Genomic DNA, 24,468 nt, shown 5'->3' with positions numbered 1-24,468 from the left:
AGCCATGTGATTACTCTGTGACATCCCGCACAGTAACTACTTGAATGTAAGAGAGGGGGAGGAGAGGACTTGGAATGCGGCCTTTGCTCGTGGTCAGTGAAGCTCAGTCCCTGAACAGTTTTACGAGTTGAAGTATCTGGAAAAGCACTATTATATTTTGGTTACCATGTCAGTGCGGTGTCAAAGTGATTATTGACTATTAATTCACAGTAGATGTCTTGCTTAGAAAACTTCAACGCCCATTTAGGGATGTCAAACTAAGTTAATGATTGGCTAATGCAAATAGTGAAATAGTAAACTCTCCCAGGGGCAACAGTACACCTTGATAACAAAAAACAAGGGTAGGTTGTTTGGGGGAGGGGCACAACTTTTGCTCAAAATGAGACACCGAAAAACCTCCTGTAGCAGTGACAGCCTGATATGTTTATTGTAGCAAACTAACTACAGTTGGCATTACAGCTTGGAGGTGTCTGCATTGGAGTGCAGCCATTGTTCAGTGTTGTCCCATTACCAGAAAATCAGAAGAGCACTCAGAATGACCACTAAGGGCTGCTTTATCTATTGTTTCTTGCTGGGTAATATACAGCTATAATGCATTGTGAAAACGTTCTATAAGCACATACGACCCCCTTATAACGTCTTACTATCATCTGATAATGATCCTGACTAACAGTTCAGTGCACTGACGAATAGCAGTGTAAAATACAACATATAAGGGCTCATACGTACTTTATAACCAGTAATAAAGCATTACAGATACAAGCATTATGTATTACCATACGTCTATCAGAGAAATCACATGTCCGCATTAGGAAAAGTGGGTGTACCAGAGCTTTTCATACCAATGGTTCCTACCCAAAGCTCTCACGCATTACGAAATATTTGTACAACCTGTTGGCATGTTACTGCATGCTTTAGTTTTTTATTGAGTAATGCCTAGAATTGTGTGCACCCTGCGTTTGTGTTTTTGTGCATATTGTTCCAAGTACAGTACATATTGTTCCAAGTACAGAGACAATCTAGTGTGGTGGTGATGGGGTTATTTCACAAGAAGGATGGGGGGAGGGGGGGTTGTAGAGGCGGTGGCATGACTCACCCACAACCCAGGAAGGATTACTCCCCAAGACCAGGAGTAGGACACTCCCAGTCAGGAGACCAGGCCAGGCAGCGATGTCTGGGAGCAGTGCCATCTCCATTCAAACCAATGGGTTCTAAAGAGGGTAGACCATCAGCAAGGGGACGCCTGGACATCAGGTCAGGGCCATTTCATCAGGAGTAGTGCTCAGCAGACAAGCACACCGGCGTCAGTCTCCAGGGCCACTCTAGAGAGATGAAGGAGATGGTGTTAAATAAAAAAGAAGAGTTCATAAGGAGCCACACTGAGCCCGAGTCGCTATTGAAACCCCAATGTTAATGAGTCTGGTTCATAATGTGACATAAAATGTAAGAGAAGATGAAATCATAACAGCTTTCTATACTTCATTCTGCATAGAATCATTGTAAGTCCCAGGAGAAACAATTATCCCATACCATGACAATACAATGAATCAAGTTATTATAAACATTTCAGACTGTCAGAAACTGTCCAACCGGAAATTGATAGGGCTGCAAGTAGCCTAGCGGACAAGAGCGTTGAGCCAGTAACTGAAAGGTCGCTGGTTAGAATCTCTGAGCCAACTAGATAAAAAAATCTGACGATGTCCCCTTAAGCAGGGCACTTAACCCTAATGGCTCCTGGAAGTCGCTCTGGATAAGAGTATCTGCTAAATGTCTAAAATGTACATTTGACCATAGAGGCAAAATTACAATTGTGATTAATTCAGCACCGTGTCGAAACATGACCATCCCGGTTTAAGGTTGGCTGATTTAGTAAAACTAGTGGTGTATGTGAACAATTGCACCTGTTCAGGGAGGTGGGGAGGGAGGGCATTGAGATAACAAATTACAATTCATAAATCATATTCTTAGTAAATGTTGTGAAAGTAGCATCCTATCGAAATAAAAGTATTGTAAAGTATAGGATTTATAGTGCCCCATAATTAATTTCCAATACTTCCAAGCCATTTTATGTAAAGAGAAACTGCACTCATGCTCCACAACATATTAGTCGATCTAATAATACAAGAAGTATAGAATTTTATTATAGACAGACCTGTACAGATCATTATACACACCTTTTCACCGAATAATGTTGATATCCGTTTTAGGCAACGGGGATCAATCCAACTCCTTGCGAAAAAAACACCGTCTTGCTTCCGCCGCCTCACCTAAACGAGTGAGTGGGTGAACCGAAACTGGATCATATGTCAGGACGTGTTTATGAATAAACCTCTCCCAACAATGTCTGAAAAATAATCTGCAAACTAAATCCGATCGCAAACCCGTTTTACTGGCTGAATGGGTTCATTTTGATATATATCATATTAGACTACCTGTATAGGTTTAACTATGTAAAACCGTTTTTTTTAATTCCCTCTTCACTTCGCCCCTATGGTCACATGGTTCACTTCAGTCTCATGTTACAGTACCTGAGCCCAGTGTCAACCTGTGGTACAGGAGACAGATACCCTTTGTATGATGAGGCACCAGACTAGCGGACAGAAATCCACCTGCTCAATGGAGCCTACTTCCTCCCATTGCTCATGCTCTCTCACTCATTATGGATCCTTTACTATTAGAGTTCTAAGGGACCCTTTCTCAAGTTCTACACTGTTCTATTGATGTATGTCTGAAGCCTTGAACGTGTTCAACTACCTTTTTTCCATCTGCAAAAGAAAGATAAAAGGCTGTGGAATATGTTCAGGCCCAATGAGTAAACACTGAACATTTTGAGAAACTTTGGGCTGCATTTTTTAAATCCTGTATTTTAAGGGACACATGTTTCATGTGAGTGCATGGTGAGAATTTGCTTGCAGTTTTAGGACCTCTAGTGGAGAGCAATTATATTTTTCTATCTGACCCTATCCTCAAAGCAAGACCAAAAGAATCCTGAAATACCATAAACACAGCTAATCATGGTCCCTTAATCCTTGCCTCATCGCAGTTTCATCTAGGCCTATGCCAGAATGTGACTGGAGACTGGCACAGAAAACACAATCGGATCCATGTATGATTCTATTTCCATGTTTGTATTTGGTGTGGTTGATTGTCAACCCATAACCACCCCAATATTGTATGTTATGTAGGCCTACATTCTGCAGTCTGCAAAAAGTACTGCTTAGTCACATCATTATGTGTGCAGAAAGTATCCCTGCCACATAGGTCCTTCGGTTAATGGTCTCCCATGTATTGACACACACAACATAAACTTGAAGTATGCATCATCAATTGCTAGAGCCCTACACATATACACAAATCCACTGAAACACACAAATGTGTTGAACACATTATGGGACCAAAAATGAAATAGTCTTGAGACTTTCCTCTTCATTCCAGATTGGAATGTTGACATGTTTCCATCTAAAAGAGTGCCAGAATTTGGTACAGTGGTTGTGTTTGTTTGCTTTGGCCAAAAGCAATGGGTACATGCGGGAGTAGGGTCGTGTCAATTGAATTCCTACCTGTAATTGCACGCGGCTTGTGGCGTTGTTCGAGCACTACTTGCTTGTTGCTTGCCAATCATGGCTTTAATGTTGTTCTATCCAGCGAATCATCGTTTAGAACAGAAAAACCACCCGCCCCATTTCCTTCGACATTTTGGTGGCTTTGTGAAATTTACTGGCGGGTGGTTTTTGAAATAGTTGTTTTGAACTAAACTAGTCAGGGGAATATTCCAAATAACAGAAATACTTAAAACATTAATGGCACTTTCTTTAAAAAAAAAAAAAAAATTCTGTTGAAATGATTGTATCATATAGCAGGCTATCATAACAATAAGATATATCTACCTAGTAATTTCAAAGCGTAGCTGTCAACCTGCGAAATCAGATGCATTTTTAAATGCAACAACCGAATTTCTTCAGTGATAGAATTTATCTTTGTGTACGCTGCGTGAAAACATTGCTTGCTAGTTGCTACATTGTTGAGGCCTGAAACCTTCCCCGGGAAAATTTCCTAGCCACTCTCAGCCAGCGTGTCTGTCACTCGCAGCAGGAGCCGCAATAATGGCGAAGGTTCAAGTACTAAATGTCGCTGTCCTCGATAACCCGAGTCGATTCGGAAACCCATTTCAATTCGAAATAACATTTGAGTGCATGGAAGACCTGCCAGAAGGTAAGTGTTGTGCTCATCTGTCGAATAATTACTTTGTTTATTCTCATCTAACGATTTATGGCTAGCTTGTTAACGTTAGCTCGCTAGCTAAATCTCAGACGATTTATGGCTAGTTAGCTAATTGAGATTCTCAACTAGGCTAGGTACTTCATGTTCAAACTGGCAATTTAGCTAGCGAACTAACGTTAGCAAACTTGCCATAAATCGTCATGAGAATTAAAGTAATTATTCGACCGGTGGCAAACAATGGTTAATTGATCCCTTATGTCTACTGAACAAAGGTGGCTCGTTTATTTGTATTTTTTAAACATATAAATAAATAAAACACATTGTACTTTGTGATATTGCTTAGCTACACGATGGCTTTTGTTGATATTGCTAGTGAGTTGATATTGCTAGTTAGTTGGCTACTTTGCCTATAGCTGGCTAGCTTAGCCAGAATGGTGTCCAACTTTTGTTTGTATTTTGTTGGCTGCGGCGTGGAATTCTGACGGAGGTAACTAACGGTAACATCTAGAACACGCATTGGCATGTCCACTTGCCTTTCGCGTTATCTACCCAAACAATCAAATCATTTCACAGGTGTCATTGATAACAGCATTCTGACCAGAGCAGTCTTCACAGTCCAGCAATTTCCTTGCTTTCTCCAACATTTCGAACTGAGTTTGTGGGTCCAGAAGACAGTGATTTGATTTGATACTTTTTGTGTTGCAGATCTTGAGTGGAAGATCATATATGTGGGTTCAGCAGAGAGTGAAGAGTATGACCAGACCCTTGACTCTGTTCTGGTTGGCCCAGTACCAGCCGGGAGGCACATGTTTGTGTTCCAGGTGAGTTTTTTTAAAATATTTTTTTATTTTTTATCTATAGATGGCAGTAACTAACAATGTTATTTCAGCAGTAGTCTGGCTGCAGCTTTCCTTGCCCCTCTTAATTTCTCTCTCTCCGAGTGGGCCTGCTCTGACTTGGGGCCAAGGCCAGGCCACTGGTACTTTTAAGATATAATTTACATAACAATGGCCAACTGTGAACATTTGTTAATAACACCTTCACAAAGCAACTGATTTGATGATGCAGAGATTGATTCTGACCTTAGTGACAGCCCTAGCGATGGAAACCTTTCCCAAACAATAACACTGAGCTTATAACATAATCACTAGCAACACTGGTGCTGTATTGGAGAAATCAGATATAGAAACTACACCCTCCCTCTTACCCCGCTCTTCTCCTGCCTTCCTCCTTGCACCTCATCTACTGTATGTTATCCTTCAACAGGCGGATGCCCCAAACACGGGTCTGATTCCAGAAAGTGATGCTGTCGGCGTAACTGTGGCGCTAATCACCTGTACATACCGCGGACAGGAGTTCATTCGTATTGGGTACTACGTCAACAACGAGTACACCGACCCTGAGCTGCGGGAAAACCCACCCATAAAACCTGACTATGGACAGGTAAAGGAGGAAACTCAATGGGTGTGCTTGACTGTGTTTCCTTCCAGGAAGATGTTCAAGTTGTGTTAGTCGTATGTATAGGATACATAAGGTATACACTGTCCAACGAAATGCTTACTTGCACTTTACTTGTTCTCTCCCATCTGCCCTTGTTCCCATTCACATATCTGACAGGACTGTTACATTAATATTGTGTAAACTAGGTGGAGCTATTGCTTACACCTACCAATTTTTATCAGATCTATGAAGGGGAATGAATGATGGCAGAGGAGAGGGGACAACTTTTTGGAATTAAATTAAACCTTTGCGTTGTGGAAGGGCGAAATATCCATTAATACATTGGTCTTAAAGTGCAAACTCCGCTCACTCATCAGGGGCACGTGTGCCACAGTACTGCTCAGTCTTTAGTATAATGTAAAAATGGAACATGTCTTACTGCAAATATAAGTACATCTACTGAATAATTTCCCTCTTTAATGCTGTTTGTCTTCCAGCTCCAGAGAAATATTTTGGCTTCAAACCCACGTGTAACAAGATTCCATATCAACTGGGAAGGGTGTGCAGAAAGGATGGAAGACTCAGAGAATGTGGATCCTGCCCCCAACTCTATGCTGCCCCCATCTTGCCTCCCGGGCAAGGCCCCACCCATAGGGTTGCTACCTGACAACTCTATGGACTGCTTGTAGAGGGAAAAATACATATACACATAATCTTTGATCAACCCAAGCACTATAAGCAGAAGAATGGACATGGACATTCTGACTTGGATGTACAGCCAGCTTTGCCTTACAGCTTCCCTTATTTCCCAGAAACTGTCAACAACACACTCCCACCTTGGACTACAGTGTCTTGCAACCAAGACAATCTTTTTGGAGTAATCTTTATCCATTGGAAATTTTTCACTTCCATGTCTATAACATGGTGAAAAAAGTTAAACTAATTCACCCCTTCATTTTTAATACTATCAACAGGGCAACAGCTGAAGTATCCAAGTTTCCATAGATGGTTAGCAGCTAATTGGCAGAAATACTGATTCACACCAACTAGTCAGCTGTTAATTATGTGATGTAAATACCAACAGAGGATTATGACACTAATGAAGCAAAATGGAGGAAGGAATGACTCAAGTTGCGGGAAGGAAAATAATGGTGGTATTTTTTTTGTACTTTCTGAGCCATTGTGTTTCAGTGGTTATGGTCCTTATAGCATTTGAGTTACACCTTTCCCTGTTGGTGTTTTGGGAGACTTTTGGATGGGTGGGGGGGTGCTAATAATGGTATGTACATATGTTTATTTTCCTGTGCCATTTTGTTTTTGAAATAAAAATCTTTTTGTTATGCGATGTGTGATTGTCCCTGACAAGCTTTGAGACGTGATAAAAATGGCAGATGTTGAACTCTCGGAGAATCACCTTTTTTCAACTTTGAAGGGTTTTGCATTGAAAATAATGGGTGGGGCTTCCTAGACTTTTTGTTGCATTCATAAATATCTGTAGTGAAGTATGCTCACCTGTAGTGCACATTTTGAAATTGGTAGCATGGCTTACTTGTTGCCATGCAATTTGAGTTACAGTTGTGTTCAAGACAAATGTTAACATGCAAATCTTCCTTTTTCACTGAATCATGTTCTCTTGTCATTGACTTCAGAGTTCACTGAATGTAATTGTAATCCTTTAGTGAACGGTTTGCTGAAAAAAACATGCATGTATGGACGCTTGCAATTATGGACAGCTATGAAATGTATGGCTGTCATTTTCTGCATAGGAGATAATTGCAAAAGCAGTATGTGAATGTGGGCTGTCTGGTGGTAAAATCTGATATCTAGGACGATTCGTGCAATATGAAATATTAGAACTAAATGACACTGGTTTCCTTACCAGTCATACTGACAACATTTACATTTTTGTCCAATTTAGCTGTTTTAAGATGCATGTAATTCGCTCTGGATAAAAGCGTCGATCTGCTAAATTACTCAATCTAAATGTACATTCACCGATATAACTTGGAATGAATCAAGTGGTTTACTCCGAGATCATTTATTTTAGATATTCAGAAAATCTAGTCTCCGCGTGCCTTACATTCTAACCAACTTTCTAAAAATAGCCCGTCTTGACGTCACACAGCCAATCACGGATTAGTCGGGCGGGAGGGGTCGGTATAGGGCCAGTTTGCTACAGGCCTTGCATTTCGATAATACTTTATTATGCACGAATAAGACGAACATTTGGAAGCGGTGAATCATACCTGAATTGCTCGACCATTGAGTTAACCAAAATCAGCAAGGAAAACCCAACCATTTGGCAAACAAGAGGAAAATAATAGATGACGTTATTCGCTGGTCTGAGAAGGCGGGCTAAAAATACAATTTGACAGATACCAATAGACAAATCACAACATCACAACGATTGGATTTACTGATGCATATCCAATCAACAGTTGTCTCGTACTGTCTGTCACATAAGTATTGGCCAATGAGGTATATTCAGGGGGTGGATCTCTGAAGCAAGAGTTCGTCTCTCTGTAGTCTGAGGATTAATGGACGGCTGTTGATTTTGGCAAGTAAGCCACAGCTGATCGGATCTGAAACCTGAGAAATCATCGGACCTTAGCTCAAGGAAAGGGAGGGGCTGCTATCGATTTGCAATAATAATTACTTGGAAAAGTGGATATATAAGGTTTTTGTGTTGGAATACATTGGAAAGTAAAGGGCCTTTAGTGGGGTCTGCAAGTGACTGACTGCTAGATAGTTAGTTAGCTAGCTAGGAAGGCGACGATAGATAGATAGCTAGCGAGCTAGCCAGGCGCGCCGAACCGGTTCGACGTTCTTGATTGTACCAGGTAGAGCTAAGCAACATTCGCTACCGAAATAGAGGGAAAACCGGCTAGCTAGCTAGGTCGTTGGCTAGCCGTTGGCTGGCCAGCTAGCTAGCCTGTGCAGCTAGCTAGTTTACCCCCACCCCCGGATAAAGGAAAAGTAGTAGCGGAGTACAATTGACACCTCACTGTTGGCTAGTTAGCCATGATAACAGCCAACTAGTAGCCAGCTTCCTCAAATACAGAACTAAAAGGGCTCGTGAAAACTCAAAAGTATCCCAGATCCAAGGGATCCCTATCGGCTTGCAATCATGGGCAACGCGCCCACCGCCAAGAAGGGCAACGAGATGGAAAGTGGTGAGTTTACCTTGCTTCCTACTAGTAGTACTAGCTGCTTGACAACTAACAGTAACTAAGGTTTGTTACATGTCTGCATTGCTACACGGGAGGGATGAAAGTAATATACAATATGCATTCAAGATCCTATTGTGGCCTAGTCATTACATGTGTGTATTCTTTAGAATCTCCAGCCTTGTAAACTTGTATGGTAAACTATACGTGCCCCAGATCCCCCTCTTCACTTTGACCTCTTGTTGATCAGATTGTGCGCTTATATATGATTGTCAATACTCAATAGCTATATAAAGGTAAAGCCTTTTATCTTGAATTTCCAAAAGGTTTAGTCTGGTTGTAGCCAGGAAACCCCCCAAAACCAGACGGGCAACTTGACACACGCCCATGTCAGCCAATTACCACTACATATATCTACCTACTGCATCCTATTTTCACAACAAATGCTCGGCCTAGGCTACCACCTGTCATACCTAGGGGTCATGTACAACAGTTGATAGTTCTCTGTAGGACTGTCAATACTGAGATTGATGTGAAACTGAATTGACTACTACACTGCTCTTTCACCTGTATGTTTGGTAGTACTGCATCTTTATTTAGGCCAGGGATGGGCAACTTTGATGGGGGTAAGAGCCACAACAAATCTGAACTCCTCATTTGGGGCTGCAGTGGCTCAATGGTCTGTAACCACATCGATACCCACACTTGCAGTCAAAGGCCTAGGCTCCAAAGAAAGCCTTTTGGGGGCACTAAGCTAAAGCCTTTTGGGGGCCCGACGCTAAATGTATGTTATGAGTTAATTTCCTGGAGTTCTACATATTTTGTCATGGGACGTAGAGAAACTGTTGCAGGTTTACAGCTAATTTCCAGCAGTTCAACACATTTTGCCATAAGGTCGAGAGAAATGATTTAATATATGACTGAGTGACTAACAAATTCTATGGGGCCACCCCGGTCGGTAATTCAACCATGATTACAACAAGTTTACCGCTAACTTACCAACCTAAAAAATGTTAGCTGACATAACAAGAGAAACTGCTGATGAACAACCACATTTTGCAATTGCACCTTGTGTATTCTACTATTGTGCTAAAGGCTAGAGTTGTGGCTTTCAAGGAACGGGACACTAATCCGGGCGCTAATGAGATATCCCACTATGACCTCTGACGAGGCATCAAACAGGCAAAGCGTCAATACAGGACTAAGATCAAATCCTACTACGCCGGCTCTGATGCTCGTCGGATGTGCCAGGGCTTGCAAACTATCACAGATTACAAAGGGTAACTCAGCCACAAGTTGCCCAGTGACACGAGCCTACCAGACCAGCTAAATTAATTCTGTGCTTGCTTTGAGGCAAACACCATTGAAACATGCATGAGAACACCAGCAGTTCTGGATGACTGTGTGATCTCGCTCTCTGTAATACCGACGTCTCTGTACCCGAGAACACCAAGGTAATCTATCTAAACGCCCCATAGCACTCGCATCTCACATGCTTTGAATGGCTTGGCGCACAGCAACACCATCATCCCAGACACCTTGGACCCACTCCAGTTCGCATACTTCCTCAACAGATCCACAGATAACGCAATCTCTATTGCACTTCACACTGCCCTTTCCCACCTGGACAAGAGGAACACCTAATGTGAGAATGGTTTTCATTGACTACAGCTCATTGTTGAACATCATGGTGCCCTCCAAGCTCATCACTAAGCACTGGAACCTGGGACTGAACAACTCCATCGTCAACTGGATCCTGGACTTCCTGATAGACTGCCCCCAGATGGTGAGGTTAGGCAACAACACACAAACCCTCTACATGGGGGCCCCTCAGTGGTGTGTGCTTACTCCCATCCCGTACTCCCTGTTCACCCACGACTGCGTGGCCGTGCATGACTCCCAACATCTTCATTACGTTTTCTGATGAGACAATGGTGGTAGGCCTAATCCCAGTCAACGATGAGACTGCCTTTAGAGATGTCAGTGGCCTGGCAGTGTGGTTCCAGGACAACAACCTCTCCCTTAGCGCCAGAAAGACAAAGGAGCTGATTGTGGACCACAGGAAACGAAGGGCCAACCGCTTTCCACATCGAAGGGGCTCTAGTGGAGCAGGTCAAGCTCTTCAAGTTCTTGGTGTCCACATCACTAAGGAATTAACATGGTCCACACACACCAACACGTTGTTAAGAATGCACAACAAACAGGAGACAGAAAAGGTTTGGCATGTGCCCTCAGATCCTAAAAAAGTTATACAGCTGCACCATTGAGAGCATCCTGACTGGCTGCATCACTGCTTAGTATGTTAACCCCTTGGCATCCAACCGCAAGGCGCTACAGAGGGTAGTGCGTATGGCCCAGTACATCACTGGGGCCGAGCTTTCTGACATCAAGGACCGCTATACCAGTTGGTGTCAGAGGAAGGCCGTAAATGGTCAGACTCCAGCCACCCAAGTCAAACTGTTCTCTCTGCTACTGCACGGCAAGCGGTACCGATGCACAAAGTCTGGAACAAACCGGACACAGAAAAACATGTTTGGGGGAAATTGATCCAAGGAGTGGCCACAAACTGCCTGTTGCCCTTCCCTAGTCTAGGCCAATCGGTGCCACTACAGAGGCACACCTGTCAGGTAGCAGGGGGAAGATCCTCTACTTTCAGTGGAAATCGCTATGTATAGGACTTAACACACTGCAGATGTCCTTTTTGGATGCAGCTTTTCAGGAGAAATAGTCAGCCTAGTTTGGAATAGAGGATAGAATGGTCCTTGTTATGTTCCTCTTTTTTGTGACTTCAGTGTTTATCCCTGCCCCAGCCTATACAACTTTAAGAAGCCAAACTTTGCCAGATGTCTGACTGTTTGTTTATATAATGGATGTTACTCGGGAACCCCAATGTAAACACAGTAGTGGTCAGCAGCCTTGAATCCCACACTGTACTTGACTGAAGGAGAGAGGAGGGTGTGGTGGGACACTGAAGGCACAGGGGCGGGGTCATATGATGCGGGTGGTGTGATACTCTCCAGGCTAAACTGTGATGCTGAGGAGTCTCTTGAACATCATGTGATGAACAGCATTTAGAACAAGAACGCTCTCTGTGTGCCCTTCTGCCCATCTCTGGGTCGCGGCTCCCTCTCAAGCTGCACAGCTTTTAGTCCGGTGCCATCCATTTGTTTCCCCGCTGCTTCCCTTTTCCTCCACTGTCTCTCTGCTTCCCTATAAGTGGTGACTGTCTCTCCCTCATTGATATCCTGGTCTTTTAACCCTCTGTAACTGAAATGTTCAGTATCGCTATGGAAATGAACCACCTTCTCTAATAGAGCTTTCCATGGAGGTGAATGCAATGCAGCATCCCATCCAAACTCCATTAAATGCTTTTTCTGTTTACAAGTAGAGGAGTGGCAGTCCCGGAGCAGGTTTGGTAAAAGTGTAGTGTAGGCTATGCATCCATAACATTAGCTGTTACATTGGTGTGCGCTTGGTTGGAACGGGTGTCTGTGAAATGAGCCTAGGCTGCTTGTAGAGCATACATGTGAAGAGCAGACCAGCCTGGTAGCATTAACCCTTGTCTTTGGGTCTGTGTCCCACTGAAATGAGGCCGCCCAGAGATCACTGCTCCACCACCTCTCAGTTGTCTAAGCACACAGCTTTGTTTTTAAATGGTATTAATGTCGTGTTAATGGAGGGATTAGCAGAGAGCTTCACACTGCTAAGATCCGACCCCTGGGCGGGGGCAGAGGAGGTCCCCAGGGCCGTCAGAGGTTTGTAAACATGCCATGCTTGACATCCTTATCGGCCTGGATGGCCTCGCTATGGGCCCGCCCTGATCCCCAGAGACAGGTGCTGACCGGGGGTTCAGACTCTTACGCCCACCACGGCAGGGCAGCTATTTTCAACTGGACAACCAGAGGAAAAGGACAACATGCAGCCCGCTCTGAGAGACGAGACTATAGAGGACGGTGAGGCTTAAGGTCCGGTTCAGGTGGACCCTGTCTCTCAGCCCGGCCTGCCCTCTCTTCCTTGATACAGACGGACATAGGGGAGGCGTTGCTGTGGAGAGCTGAGCCAGGGCCCACAGGAAGGAGCAGGGTGGACTGTGTATGAGCTCAGGCAGGAAGTGGAGGAACCTCTGGATTCATTGCTGCGGAGTGTCAGGCTTTTGTCTCTACCTACATAACATGGCAGGACAGCTTCAAGTCTAGTCAGATATCCAACCTCCTATACAGAATCCTCCAAGGGTCGGTGGTGCTCCACTTGTCTCGAAGTTCAGGGCTCCTCTCTGAAGGACACTTTTTTTTTTTTTTTCCCTTGCTAGTTGCTACAGGTCCTAGGCTGGTGCCATGTCGATGTTGCACAGGCTGGCGGGGAGGCTGTTCCAGCACGCTGGGCCCTGTCTGGGAAACACCAGCGGTGGGGAGGGCAGACGCTGCCAGCCACAGGAGGAGCCAGCGGCCCACTGCTGGAGTGAGTGACTGACTGACCTGACTGGAGCAAGGGGGCGGAGCCTTTTCCACGACATGAGGGAGGGAGGGGAGTGATTGGTTGGAGTGGCTTGAGGGGGGCAGGGGGATGTGACTGGGTGTGTCAGCCATCTGTACACAATCACACTGTTTTCCAGTTCTCTTGTGGATTCGGTGCTCTCTGTGCATTTTACTTTATTTGTGAGTACCAAAATGTCTCACAAAAATGCAAAACCAACTAAAATTCAAGTGTGGACATTTTGCTGATTCTCACTTGTAAAAATGCAATTTTAGGGTTAGAATTAGGTGTAGGGAAAACAGGATTTTGAATGGGAATCCATTTTTTTTTGTCCCCAAAAAGTCGTCACGTATAGTAAGACATAGCTGTTTGTTGGGCAGGAGGACTTTGCTTTGGTCCGGGTTCTACGGAAGTAGACTCAATTTGATTAGCTTTGGTTTTTGGCTAGGTTAGTTGTTTTTGTACTGATGTTGTGTGGGCAACACACACAAAGCTCTTTTTGATTCAGCACCTCGTGTTTTGTTCTGGTGTCGGCTGCGTCACAAAGTTCCAGGGAAGCCGTTTGTCTGTCTCCCGGGAAACCTGTCGGTGTTTCTGTCCAGCGGGGTTCCCTCTATGTGCTCCGGGCCACGTGTGTCTGCCTAGGGGATAAGATGTCTGACTCACCCTAGCTTCCTTCAATCTGGGTTTGCATATCTGAACATGTCATTCCAGTGTTGTCTACAGTCCCTCTGTGTGGGTACTGCTCAGTAGTCAGTCCCTCTATATGAAATGACATGCTTTTGGCCCTGTGACGCTACACTGTCTAGGTGGAGCTTTCATTGTGGCTATAAATATGTGTGTGGCTGGCGGGGTGGTTTACGCTGGCTTGCATAACAGGGCCAGGCTAGTATTTGTAAAGCACAGCACTTCTTGACTCTTTTTAAAGGCACTTTGTTCTTCTGGGCATGCTCAGATACTCTTGTAAGAATGCCCAGTCACTCACCTCTTGTAACTCCAAGTGCTGACTGAACCTAAGTATCTGACAGTACAGTGGCCAGAAGCAAACCACAAGGACTGTAAAGACTGAGGTCTTTGAAGTGGCTGGGTTGTGGATTTATCACTCATTTCCTCTGGACTCTCTCACACACCCAACAGCTGTCTCTCTGCAGCCTCTCTCTCTTTTGCTTCCTCTCTCACGCTCTCCTTCTCTTGCTAATATATTTCTCCCCCCGACAGTATGGCTTTCTGTATCACCCCCCTCCCCCACATCTCTATGTCCAGCTCCACTCGTCCACTGCCTCTAATGCGTTGCCTGCGGGCTGTGTTCTCTATAAATGAGGTCCGATGTGGACTGGATGTGGTTTGGCGGGCTTCAGAGCGAAATCTCGGTCAGCGTGCCCCAATCTAACCCCCTGTGCCTGCGTCACAAGGTCCCAGCCAAGCCCAGGGGAGAGATGGGATTGATCGGGACATCGATCCTGGGCACAGTGGTGTGTGTTGCATTGGGCACTAGAGGGGATGTGTTTTAGCTGTGGTTGGTTTGTGACTGCTGTGGTTTTTCTTTAGAAAAGCTTTTTAGAAAACATCAAATGGTTTCACACCGTCCTGCTGTGGCATCTCACATGGGTACTTACATAGACTAGAGGTCGACCAACTATGATCTTTCAACGCCGTACTGATACCGATTTATTGGAGGACCAAAAAAAGCCGATACAGATGAATCGGCTTTTTTTATTTTTTATTTTATTTATTATTTTATTTATAATTACAACAATACTGAATGAACACTTATTTGAACTTAATATAATACATCAATGAAATCAATGTAGCCTCAAATAAATAATGAAACGTTCAATTTGGTTAAATAATGCAAAAAACAAAGTGTTGGAGAAGAAAGTAAAAGTGCAATATGTGCCATGTAAGAAAGCTAACGTTTAAGTTCCTTGCTCGGAACAAATGAAAGCTGGTGGTTCCTTTTTAACACGAGTCTTCAATATTCCCAGGTAAGAAGTTTTAGGTTGTAGTTATTATAGGACTATTTCTCTCTCTACCATTTGTATAGTGACACAATTTCACCTGGTTAATATTGCCTGCTAACCTGGATTTCTTTTAGCTAAATATGCAGGTTTAAAAATATACTTCTGTGTATTGATTTTAAGAAAGGCATTGATGTTTATGGTTTGGTACACATTGGAGCAACGATATGCACTGCATCGATTATAAGCAATGCAGGACATGCTAGATAAACTAGTAAAATCATCAACCATGTGTAGTTAACTAGTGATTATGATTGTTTTTTATAAGATAAGTTTTGTGCTTGCTAGCAACTTACCTTGGCTTACTGCATTCGCGTAACAGGCAGTCTCCTCGTAGAGTGCAATGAGAGGCAGGTGGTTAGAGCGTTGGACTAGTTAACTGTAAGGTTGCAAGATTGAATCCCCCGAGCTGACAAGGTGAAAATCTGTCGTTCTGCCCCTGAATGACTGTTCCTAGGCCGTCATTGAAAATAAGAATGTGTTCTTAACTGACTTGCCTAGTTAAATAAATACCGATTGTTATGAACTTGATGTTGACCTCCAACATAGACCCAGGAGGTTTTCCTGATCACATGATCTGAGCAGAAAAAACCCTTGGTCTACTGATGGGTTGTGTTGATGAGAGTAATATTGCTGGTGCCAGGAATTCAGGTTGATCTCCTGGTTTGACAGAGCAGAGGACTGTCATGACTTTTTTTTCCATAGGAGAGTTCCTCTCTGGGCTTCATAAATATAACCCCTGGCTGTGGTGATGCCCCTCCCCCTGGTGACCAGGCCCCTGCTGTTGATGTGTGTTTACAGGATAGGGAGCAGGAGGTAGAAATGTGTGCAGAATAAATATAGACACAAACGGAGCACCGGTCCAATTGATCTATGCGAGTTGTTGTAACGAGAGCACAGCACTGTGGGCTTTATTTGGCTCTGGACTACCAGGGGCTCTGGCTGCTGAATGAGCTCTGCTCTTTGCCAGGACACGACAGACAGACGAAAGTGAATGTAGAAGGTGAGAGAAGAAACCAAGGAGGTTGAAAGTTGTCTGGGTTTCTGGACGTAATGGGAGAAGGGCCGACGAGCCAACCACTGTGAGGAGGAAGAAGAGGCAGGTGGCGACGTAGAAGGGCAGGGCTGATGTCAGGCTCAGACAGCCACAGGAAGAGCTCCAGGAGGCATGGTAGCAGGAAGAGGGAGTCTGGGTCCACCTCTGGCTCCGGGGCTGCAGAGGCTGCGGTTGCAGCACCAGAGATGCCCATAGTGATCCCTGACGGTAAGGGAGGGTGGCGTTGGAGAGGAAGGCTAGGAATCATCTTCCACCCATCAGATGGTATTCGTGGCAGCCAAGCCTCGCAAATCTAACAGTCTGCACTAGATCAAGTCCATTCCACTTAGGCCATTGTTGGTTTAACTGTTGAGCTGTTTGATAGCTAGACTTTCCTCCTTAGTTCTGGCTGTAGGCCTACAGTATGGAAGTGGTGTCTTCTATGGGAGACTGTTGTGGTTTACCTAAAGGAACAAACTGACTGGGAAATGTACTCTCCCAGGAGACTAGTCTGCTTTTCTTCTCAATGGCTCTGGCATGGGAGCAACACTGTTGTAGTCATGTTTATATGAACTTTGTTCAGTGCTGCTCTCTGGTCTTCCTCGTCTGTTGGAGTTGTTCTCCAGAGAGCTGCTAGAGGGGTGGGTAGGTGTGTGTTTATATCCCCTTTGTGAATGGAGAAAAGCAGAACCACTGAGATATTAGTGCTGATCACAAGGGTCTGTATGGCTTTGAGGTTTTGACAGTTAGTGATGCTCCAGAGGTTTTGTATAATTTCATCCACTAGTTTTGAAAGTTGTTCTCATGAGCCAAAATGGTTCCCCAAACAATTGTGTACGTCATCCATTTTGTATGATATGTTACGAATTCCAATTCTTACAATCTATTACGAATTAAGTGTTTTTACTATGAAAGGGACAAGCACGCAGCTCGCCAGAACAAAAATGTTTATGGAATGTAAGGATTGCGTGGCGTTCTCCAGATTACAGATGGTGTATTAGGCTATCCATGTGTGAGCCATAAATTGACACAAGATTTTCGAGATCAGTTTAATCTCTTAATTAAAAGAGAATTGCATACTGGTTTAAGAGGGTGACATTTAAATGTTCAGCTTTCCTCTGACACCCATCGATTTACTGTAGTGTACATATTCCCCCCCCTCCTATAGTAGTATTAATAGTACTGCTTACTAGTAGCAGCCTGCAAGCCAGTGTCCCCAGTGTTGAGTGGTACTGATGCTAACTTACTAGTAGTAGCAGCCAGTGTTGAGTGGTACTGGTACTCTCGTACAAGTAGCAGCCAGCCACTGTCCTCAGTGTTGAGGCATAGATGGATATGGGCAGGGATTAATGAGGAAGGGCTGGTATCTACATGTTCCCACAAAGCACAGTGATCAGCCCAATAAAGATAAGAGGAAGAGATGTGCTGCAGTTCTACATGTGATGCCGTGTCTGTGTGCATTAGAGCTAGAGTGTGTGACTATATAAAGGTTATGATAAGTCACTTTGGAGAGGATAAAATCTCTCCCACATTCACTGGCACAGAGACCGTAATGCATTCACACACAATACATTCACATAGACTGCCTGTATCGATTGGCTCTCTGCTCTCGTTCTGACATGGCTGGAGGAGTAAGTATTAGATAACCTGACCTCAGTTGATTTGGCTTCAACATCAGTGGAAATAAGCCCTGTCTGTGTGGCCAGAGTGAGGGAGATGGACAGCCTTGGGCTAGGCTACACATGGGATATACTTGTGCCACCGGTAAGGTACACACGACTCATTCTAACACACGCTCAAGTTAATCTCCAAAATCACTATTTAGCCTTACAGAGAAGTTTTTATATTCTAGCGCTGGTCAGTGGTTATAGACGTGGATCTCTGCTGAACTGTATCACAACATCCTCGTTCTCATCTAAATGTGTCTGATGGAATCAGTGTGTCATGAAGAAGGGTAGGTGCTAAACCATCTGTTTGCTCTGTTATAGTGAAGGAGTTTCTTGCCAAAGCCAAAGAGGATTTCCTCAAGAAATGGGAGAATCCAGCACAGGTGAGTTAGGAAAGAGGGAAGTGTGGGAATGAATGACAGGCCTGCACACGCTCAAAGACCCCAGCATACCAGCCCGGTGTCCGTCACGCCTGGGTGAGAAGGGAAGTGTGCCCTCTGCTGGATCTAACTACAATCACATTTGTTGGAACTTTTCATTTTTTTAATGCTTTGGGGCATACACAATAAATGAGCCTGGTCTACATAGAATGATATCTTTACTGATTATGTGCAGCATTTAGCATAACACTTTCCCTCCTTTTTCTTTTAGCTTAAAACAAGTTTAATTTGCTATTGTAATGTAAGAATGACTCATACCTTTGCAATATGTGTGCACTGGCAGGAGTAACAGTTGCCTGACGCATTGCACTTTTTGAATGTCTCAGAATCTGTATCACATCCTGCATTTGCACATTTTTTGACAGGACAGTGTGAAGTTTGATGGGTAGTTTGAGTCCAGTGTTGCTACTCAACCTGACTCTGGCACCCTGATAGGCACTCTGGCCGGTGTTGGGCTTGTTTCCCTGTTCTAATTGACATGCTCTCCTCTCCAGAACACCGCAGCCTTGGATGGCTTTGACCGTCTGAAGACCCTGGGCACGGGCTCGTTTGGTCGAGTCATGCTGGTCAAGCACAAAGAGTCGGGCCAGCATTTTGCCATGAAGATACTTGACAAACAGAAGGTATGGTAATGTGGCCTAGGGAGTCAGTTGTGCGTTGTATGGTTTTCAGAGCGGGGTTTGATTTAATTCAAATTCAGTTAGTGAATTGACTCCAAGTCCTCTTTTACAGTACATGTAGATATTTTTATATTAATGAATACAAATGTATATTAATCTCATGAGTTGATTTGTGAAATGGAGTTGACCCCCTCAACCCTGGTGCTGTTACTGTCTCTCAGCCCATCAGTCAGAGATGTAGGAGGCTCTCCTTGCTTAACAAGGTGTCCTGGTTTGTTCCCCTCAGGTGGTGAAGCTGAAGCAGATAGAACACACGCTGAATGAGAAACGCATCCTGCAGGCCGTCAGCTTCCCCTTCCTGGTGCGGTTGGAGCATTCTTTCAAGGTACTGCTGGACGCGCGTGTGGGTGCATGCATTCGTGTGTGTGTGCGCGTCAGTGTTTCCATTAGCCGGTAATAGCCAACTATCGGCTGTATTTTTATTGTTTATTTTTTAAGGTGCGAAGTAAAATTGGCACTGAACAATGGCCTGGGAGAAGGGAAAAAATACCCTTTGCAAATGTTTTATTTTTTAGCCTATTCAATGATGAACGTACCAGTTGATGTAAATACGTTTGACCGTTGATTATCGGTATGTGTTCATTTGCATCGTCTTGTGGAATTAAATTGGCACGTGTGTGTATATTCATTGTCTCTATTCACACGTGCACAGCATACCGATAAGGAAAATCTGTCAGACGGCACTTTTATAAGCCCAATCATTGTGCAATAATTTTTTAATTGTGTGTTAAAAATAGTTTGTGGGCCATGATTAAAAATAGCTAATATTTCTGTTTCTCAACTGGTAATTGAAGTGTGCTTCCTGTTCACCATTCAAATACATAGGCAACGGAAGGCAGGCTTCAGCCGTGCGTTTAAATTGTAATTTGAGAACCTATCGCTACTTTATTATTTGAAATATTTTAGTACATATTATGAGGCATGTTTTACCTTGCTTCAAAGTAGCCCAGGAAAATCCAACCATATCCGTGGAGGCAGTTCTTTAATAAACACTTCCAAATAGCATTGAAACCAGTATACTATTTCTCTCATGATCTATTGGTTTTTAACTATTTTTTTATTGTCCCGTAGCCAGATGCACGTTCTCATGTTGCCTTGGTGCATTGCTGCGCTAATAATATTAATAGTTGATCAATATTTTTAGCTGAAGTTCTGATCAGTTGCATCACATTCATTTCTGTTTTTATGTAGCCAGGCCTACTGGTTATATGAATTTGGGCTCTATTGTCCCACAACTGTCGCAGAGTCTATTTGGGCTTTTTCTTTCTCGACAAGCTGACCAATAGAGTAGGCCAACGTTTCTACTATGGGGGATAGTAGATTGACATGGGCTCATAGGGGGTGTGTCCAAAAGACTAGGGGAAGCTAAGCTTTCCCAAAGTAAATTGAGTTAAATTGCCAAACTGATTATAGCCTAATTGGCCTACTCCTGTCTACACAGAAAGAAAGAAATGCAATCATTCAAATGAGGCTACTGAAGCATGAATTGGCCACAGGAACATTAGCTTCCCCTAGCCTTAAATTATATTAAAAAAACATTTTTAAAGTTTGGATTGTTTTAAATTGCATTGCCTACAGTCGGAAGGAAAGGCAGCGTGCGCAATTTGGGTTGCCACTGTCATTGAAAAGTAGAGGCCCATCTAGGCATATTGCAATATTTCCAAACTCAATTGTGGGAAAACAGTTTGAAAAGCACATGGGTCTTTTCATTGTATTCTCTTTACAGAAATAGCCAACTGTCTTTTAGTTATAAACAGTAAACCTAAGTTAAATTTTGATCTTATTGGCAACAGCGGAAGGCATCGGCCAGATCACCGGTGACTGTGCACTGCTCATATTCACTCTATCATTGCTGGGTCAGTGCCACTTAACTTTTTTGGGGGGGAGGGCAATCATTTCCTCCTCTAGTTTAGATTGCCCTCCTATTTGTCTCCCCTTCTCTCCGGCCTATTCTATGGACAACATTGTTTTTATTGATCTGTTTGTCAATGGCAGTAGAGTAGGCTACCCTTTCATTTGTGGTGTTAAAGATTCTACTAATGTCTCCAGTCACACAAGGTGTAGTAGAATTGCATGAGATGTGTTTTTCCCATGCAAAGAAAGAAGGGTGTCTGCTGTAGCCCAGGCATCTAAGCTATATGCACACAGCCATTCATTCAACTCTTTATACAAACATTTGATTTCAGTTGTATTATTAGCCTAAATTATGACTATCCAATATGCTCATCACATTACAAATAGCCTACTATCTTACATAAGTCTGCAAATGCCATGATGCATGGAATGTTTTATTATAAAGGTGCAATTTGTTATGGTGAATATGTGCTTCCCCAAAGTTTAAACTCACGCTCCACCTGTGCATAGGCTTGTGGTTTTACAATTTGTTACTGGTCTTGTTGTTATTCTAACATCTTCATAGTGTGCAGTAAGGGGACACGTCATTGCATCCTGGGCTTGCATGTTCTGTTATGATTAATTACCATAATCTAAATGTGATTCCTGTCATTCTGAGCACCCTGGGTGGACCCCCTAATCAGGTTACGCTCCCAATGTGTCTGGTCAATTTTAAATGCGGGTCAAATGTCCAGCGCCACATTTTCCTAACGGAACATACTTCCACGTTTGTGTGTGAAGGTGAGGTTCACAACTCAACTGTGAAATATTTCTCTCTGTAGGACAACACTAACCTGTATATGGTGATGGAGTATGTCCCTGGCGGTGAGATGTTCTCACATTTAAGGAGAATTGGCAGATTCAGGTGAGTCTGTTTACCGGTCTCCCACTGTTGGAAATATAACCAAATAGCTACAGTAGTTAATCCTCCCCATTTTCCATAGACCATGACTCCACAACAGCCTCCTAGTAAATATATTGTGGTGTCCACGTTACCCTCTGACCTATCTCGCTCTCTCTGACTGCAGTGAGCCCCACGCCCGCTTCTACGCCGCCCAAATTGTTCTGACCTTTGAATACCTTCACTCACTGGACCTCATCTACCGAGATCTGAAACCAGAGAACCTGCTCATTGATAACCAGGGATACATACAGGTGAGAACACACACATAGTCAAATGGCTTGCTAGCTATCCAGGTAGGACTAATGGAGAACAAGCATGGGTGTGCTGTACATACCATGCATTATACATGCCCTGATTTTGTAAATGCTCTTAAATAAATAAACCTTAGTACACAATGTAATTTAAATTTGGCCAAACTGAATGATAAGGAGGGTGACGAGGTTGATTTAATTTAAAAAGACGAGTGTAATGATGAATTTCATGTCTATCAGAAGCAAATCATTTAACTGCGCTCCTTGCTGGTTGATACCATTCTCTTTTACATTTGACTTTGTAAAAGATGCCATTAAGGAACTGATTTATTTACTGTAACTCTATTACTAATGTATTGTAAGGGAAAGGAAAATATGCTGTGTTGCAGTAGACCTTTAGAAAAATGTCAAACATATCCTTGACTCTATCCAAGGAAGCAAACTATGCCAACCCACTGAATGAATGACAAATGGGTGAGAATTGTGCAAGTTACTTCACAATCTAATTGAAATTAGGCCTAACTGAATGATATGGGTGAAGAAGTTTATTTAATCTGGAACAACAATGGTGTAATGAGTTTGTTATGCGTATATATCAACATCGACGCCCATGTTAATAATTTGACAGTGCCTTGCAGATTGCTATAATTCTCTTATGTTTTACTTTGTGCTTATGTTTGCTACACCTTGGGGGTTGATCTGCGTCTGATACATATGCTGAAGGGAACGCACGGCAACGGTCTCTAGCGGCTGCTGAAAGGCCAGGCGGTTCAAGTGTTAAAGGGATCACATGCTAGCTGATACCATAGACTTTCAGTGATTATGCTAAAGCTAGTTAACATTGGCTCGCAAAACTACCTCTAACTTCCTTCCTACTGGACACAGAAACATAAAAATGGTATCTACAATTTCATCTGACTCTGGGGAAGTAGATAAAGGGCATCATTGCTAAATTCCTGGAAGTATAACTTTAAGCGAATGTCAGAACTGAACTGTTTGTCATTGCTGAGACATCTGTGTTCCTCCCAGGTAACAGATTTTGGTTTTGCAAAGCGTGAAAGGGCCGGACCTGGACGCTGTGTGGCACTCCGGAGTACCTAGCCCCTGAAATCATCCTTAGCAAAGTGAGTGGTCACCACCAAACCCCCGGCCTGCCGTCACACCTCGTATTCATAACAACACTGGGGTTATTACCATGACACAGCAAAGATCATGTCACTACAGCCACTCACAAGCAGCTCTGACCATGATTACAACCGCTGACTAGAGAAGAGCTTATGTATGACACGTCCCATTCTTTCTTTTTGTGCTTAGTTCTGCCTCTTTCCCTGGGAATCTAACACTCCTCTTTCTCTCTACCCCCCCCCACCAGGGTTATAATAAGGCGGTGGACTGGTGGGCTCTGGGCGTGCTGATTTATGAGATGGCTGCTGGCTATCCTCCCTTCTTTGCTGACCAGCCCATTCAGATCTATGAGAAGATTGTATCAGGAAAGGTGAGTACAGAGTACATCAGACAGAAACCCAGATTACTCTTCCTTTAAGATCTGCTTTCAGTACCAGTCAGATAAGGCAGTTTACCTCCAAACTAATTAGCTCTCTGTAGCTAGGTTTCCATCCAATTTGAAACATTTTCGTGTGAGTATTCTAAAATATGCTTAAAACAATATGCATTTTTCCCACCAGAGATGTTTCCATCAAATAGACTTGTGGTGAATAAAAGGCTGTGCGTGATGACGTACTGCACATAGTAATGTTTGAGGTCAATTCCCATGTCCCGAAATGGAAAGATCCATGTTAAATGGGTTTCCATCGAAATGATCACCTCTACTGATGGTTTCGTCACAAACTATTGTTTATATAGCGACCGTGTCCATTCTGGTCTGGGCATGTGTGCTCTAGCCAACATCTCGCAGATACAGTGCAAGTAGGCTACCTACATTGAGATTATTATGGATTAGAGCAATATTATTTGGGGGTCAAACGGCAGCCAAGCATCGATCATCATGTCACCAGAATAAGACCCTCAATATTTATAGGAAAGGAGCATCAAGCTCATCACTGCTACTTTCACCACATTGTGAAGTTCAGAATTTATTTCATCTGTAGCTTATAAGCTGCATGCTTTTCTGAGTCAAAGTGAGAGGATCACACAACATATCATTGCTTGACTCCACGTTTACTTCGGTATGATGGTCATTATATCAATATTTACACATAAAGGTGTTTCCACTGCCATTTCTCATATTCATTTTAGAGACCCAAAAAGATCCCACCAT

At 43.5% G+C, this 24,468-nt stretch overlaps 3 protein-coding genes and 1 pseudogene across 3 annotated transcripts in view; 2 read left to right on the top strand and 2 right to left on the bottom strand.

Annotated features, from left to right (window-relative positions):
• The window catches only part of LOC135555292 (protein crumbs homolog 3-like), a 47,790-nt gene extending 45,227 nt beyond the window's left edge, over positions 1–2,563 (bottom strand). The window contains exons 1-2 of the mRNA XM_064987618.1: positions 2,175–2,563; positions 1,097–1,322 (exon numbers count right to left, since the gene is read on the bottom strand). Coding sequence (XP_064843690.1) covers positions 1,097–1,196 — 100 coding nt within the window. The 5' untranslated portion in view covers positions 1,197–1,322; positions 2,175–2,563. The remainder of the gene's footprint in view (positions 1–1,096; positions 1,323–2,174) is intronic.
• LOC135555287 (very-long-chain enoyl-CoA reductase-like) overlaps positions 1–24,468 on the bottom strand; it is a 140,600-nt gene that overhangs the window by 1,964 nt on the left and 114,168 nt on the right. The window lies entirely within an intron of this gene.
• On the top strand, positions 3,688–7,284 carry LOC135555289 (histone chaperone asf1b-B). The gene is made up of 4 exons (XM_064987616.1): positions 3,688–4,212; positions 4,927–5,042; positions 5,488–5,664; positions 6,159–7,284. Exons 1-4 carry the CDS (start codon positions 4,104–4,106, stop codon positions 6,348–6,350), a joined length of 594 nt encoding a protein of 197 aa, XP_064843688.1. The 5' UTR covers positions 3,688–4,103; the 3' UTR covers positions 6,351–7,284.
• On the top strand, positions 8,152–23,748 carry LOC135555288 (cAMP-dependent protein kinase catalytic subunit alpha-like; annotated as a pseudogene).

This window comes from Oncorhynchus masou, chromosome 15, assembly GCF_036934945.1.
Source record: "Oncorhynchus masou masou isolate Uvic2021 chromosome 15, UVic_Omas_1.1, whole genome shotgun sequence".
NCBI lineage: Eukaryota > Metazoa > Chordata > Actinopteri > Salmoniformes > Salmonidae > Oncorhynchus > Oncorhynchus masou.
The sequence above is the reverse complement of the archived record's forward strand: the minus strand, read 5'-3'. Positions and strand labels throughout refer to the sequence as shown.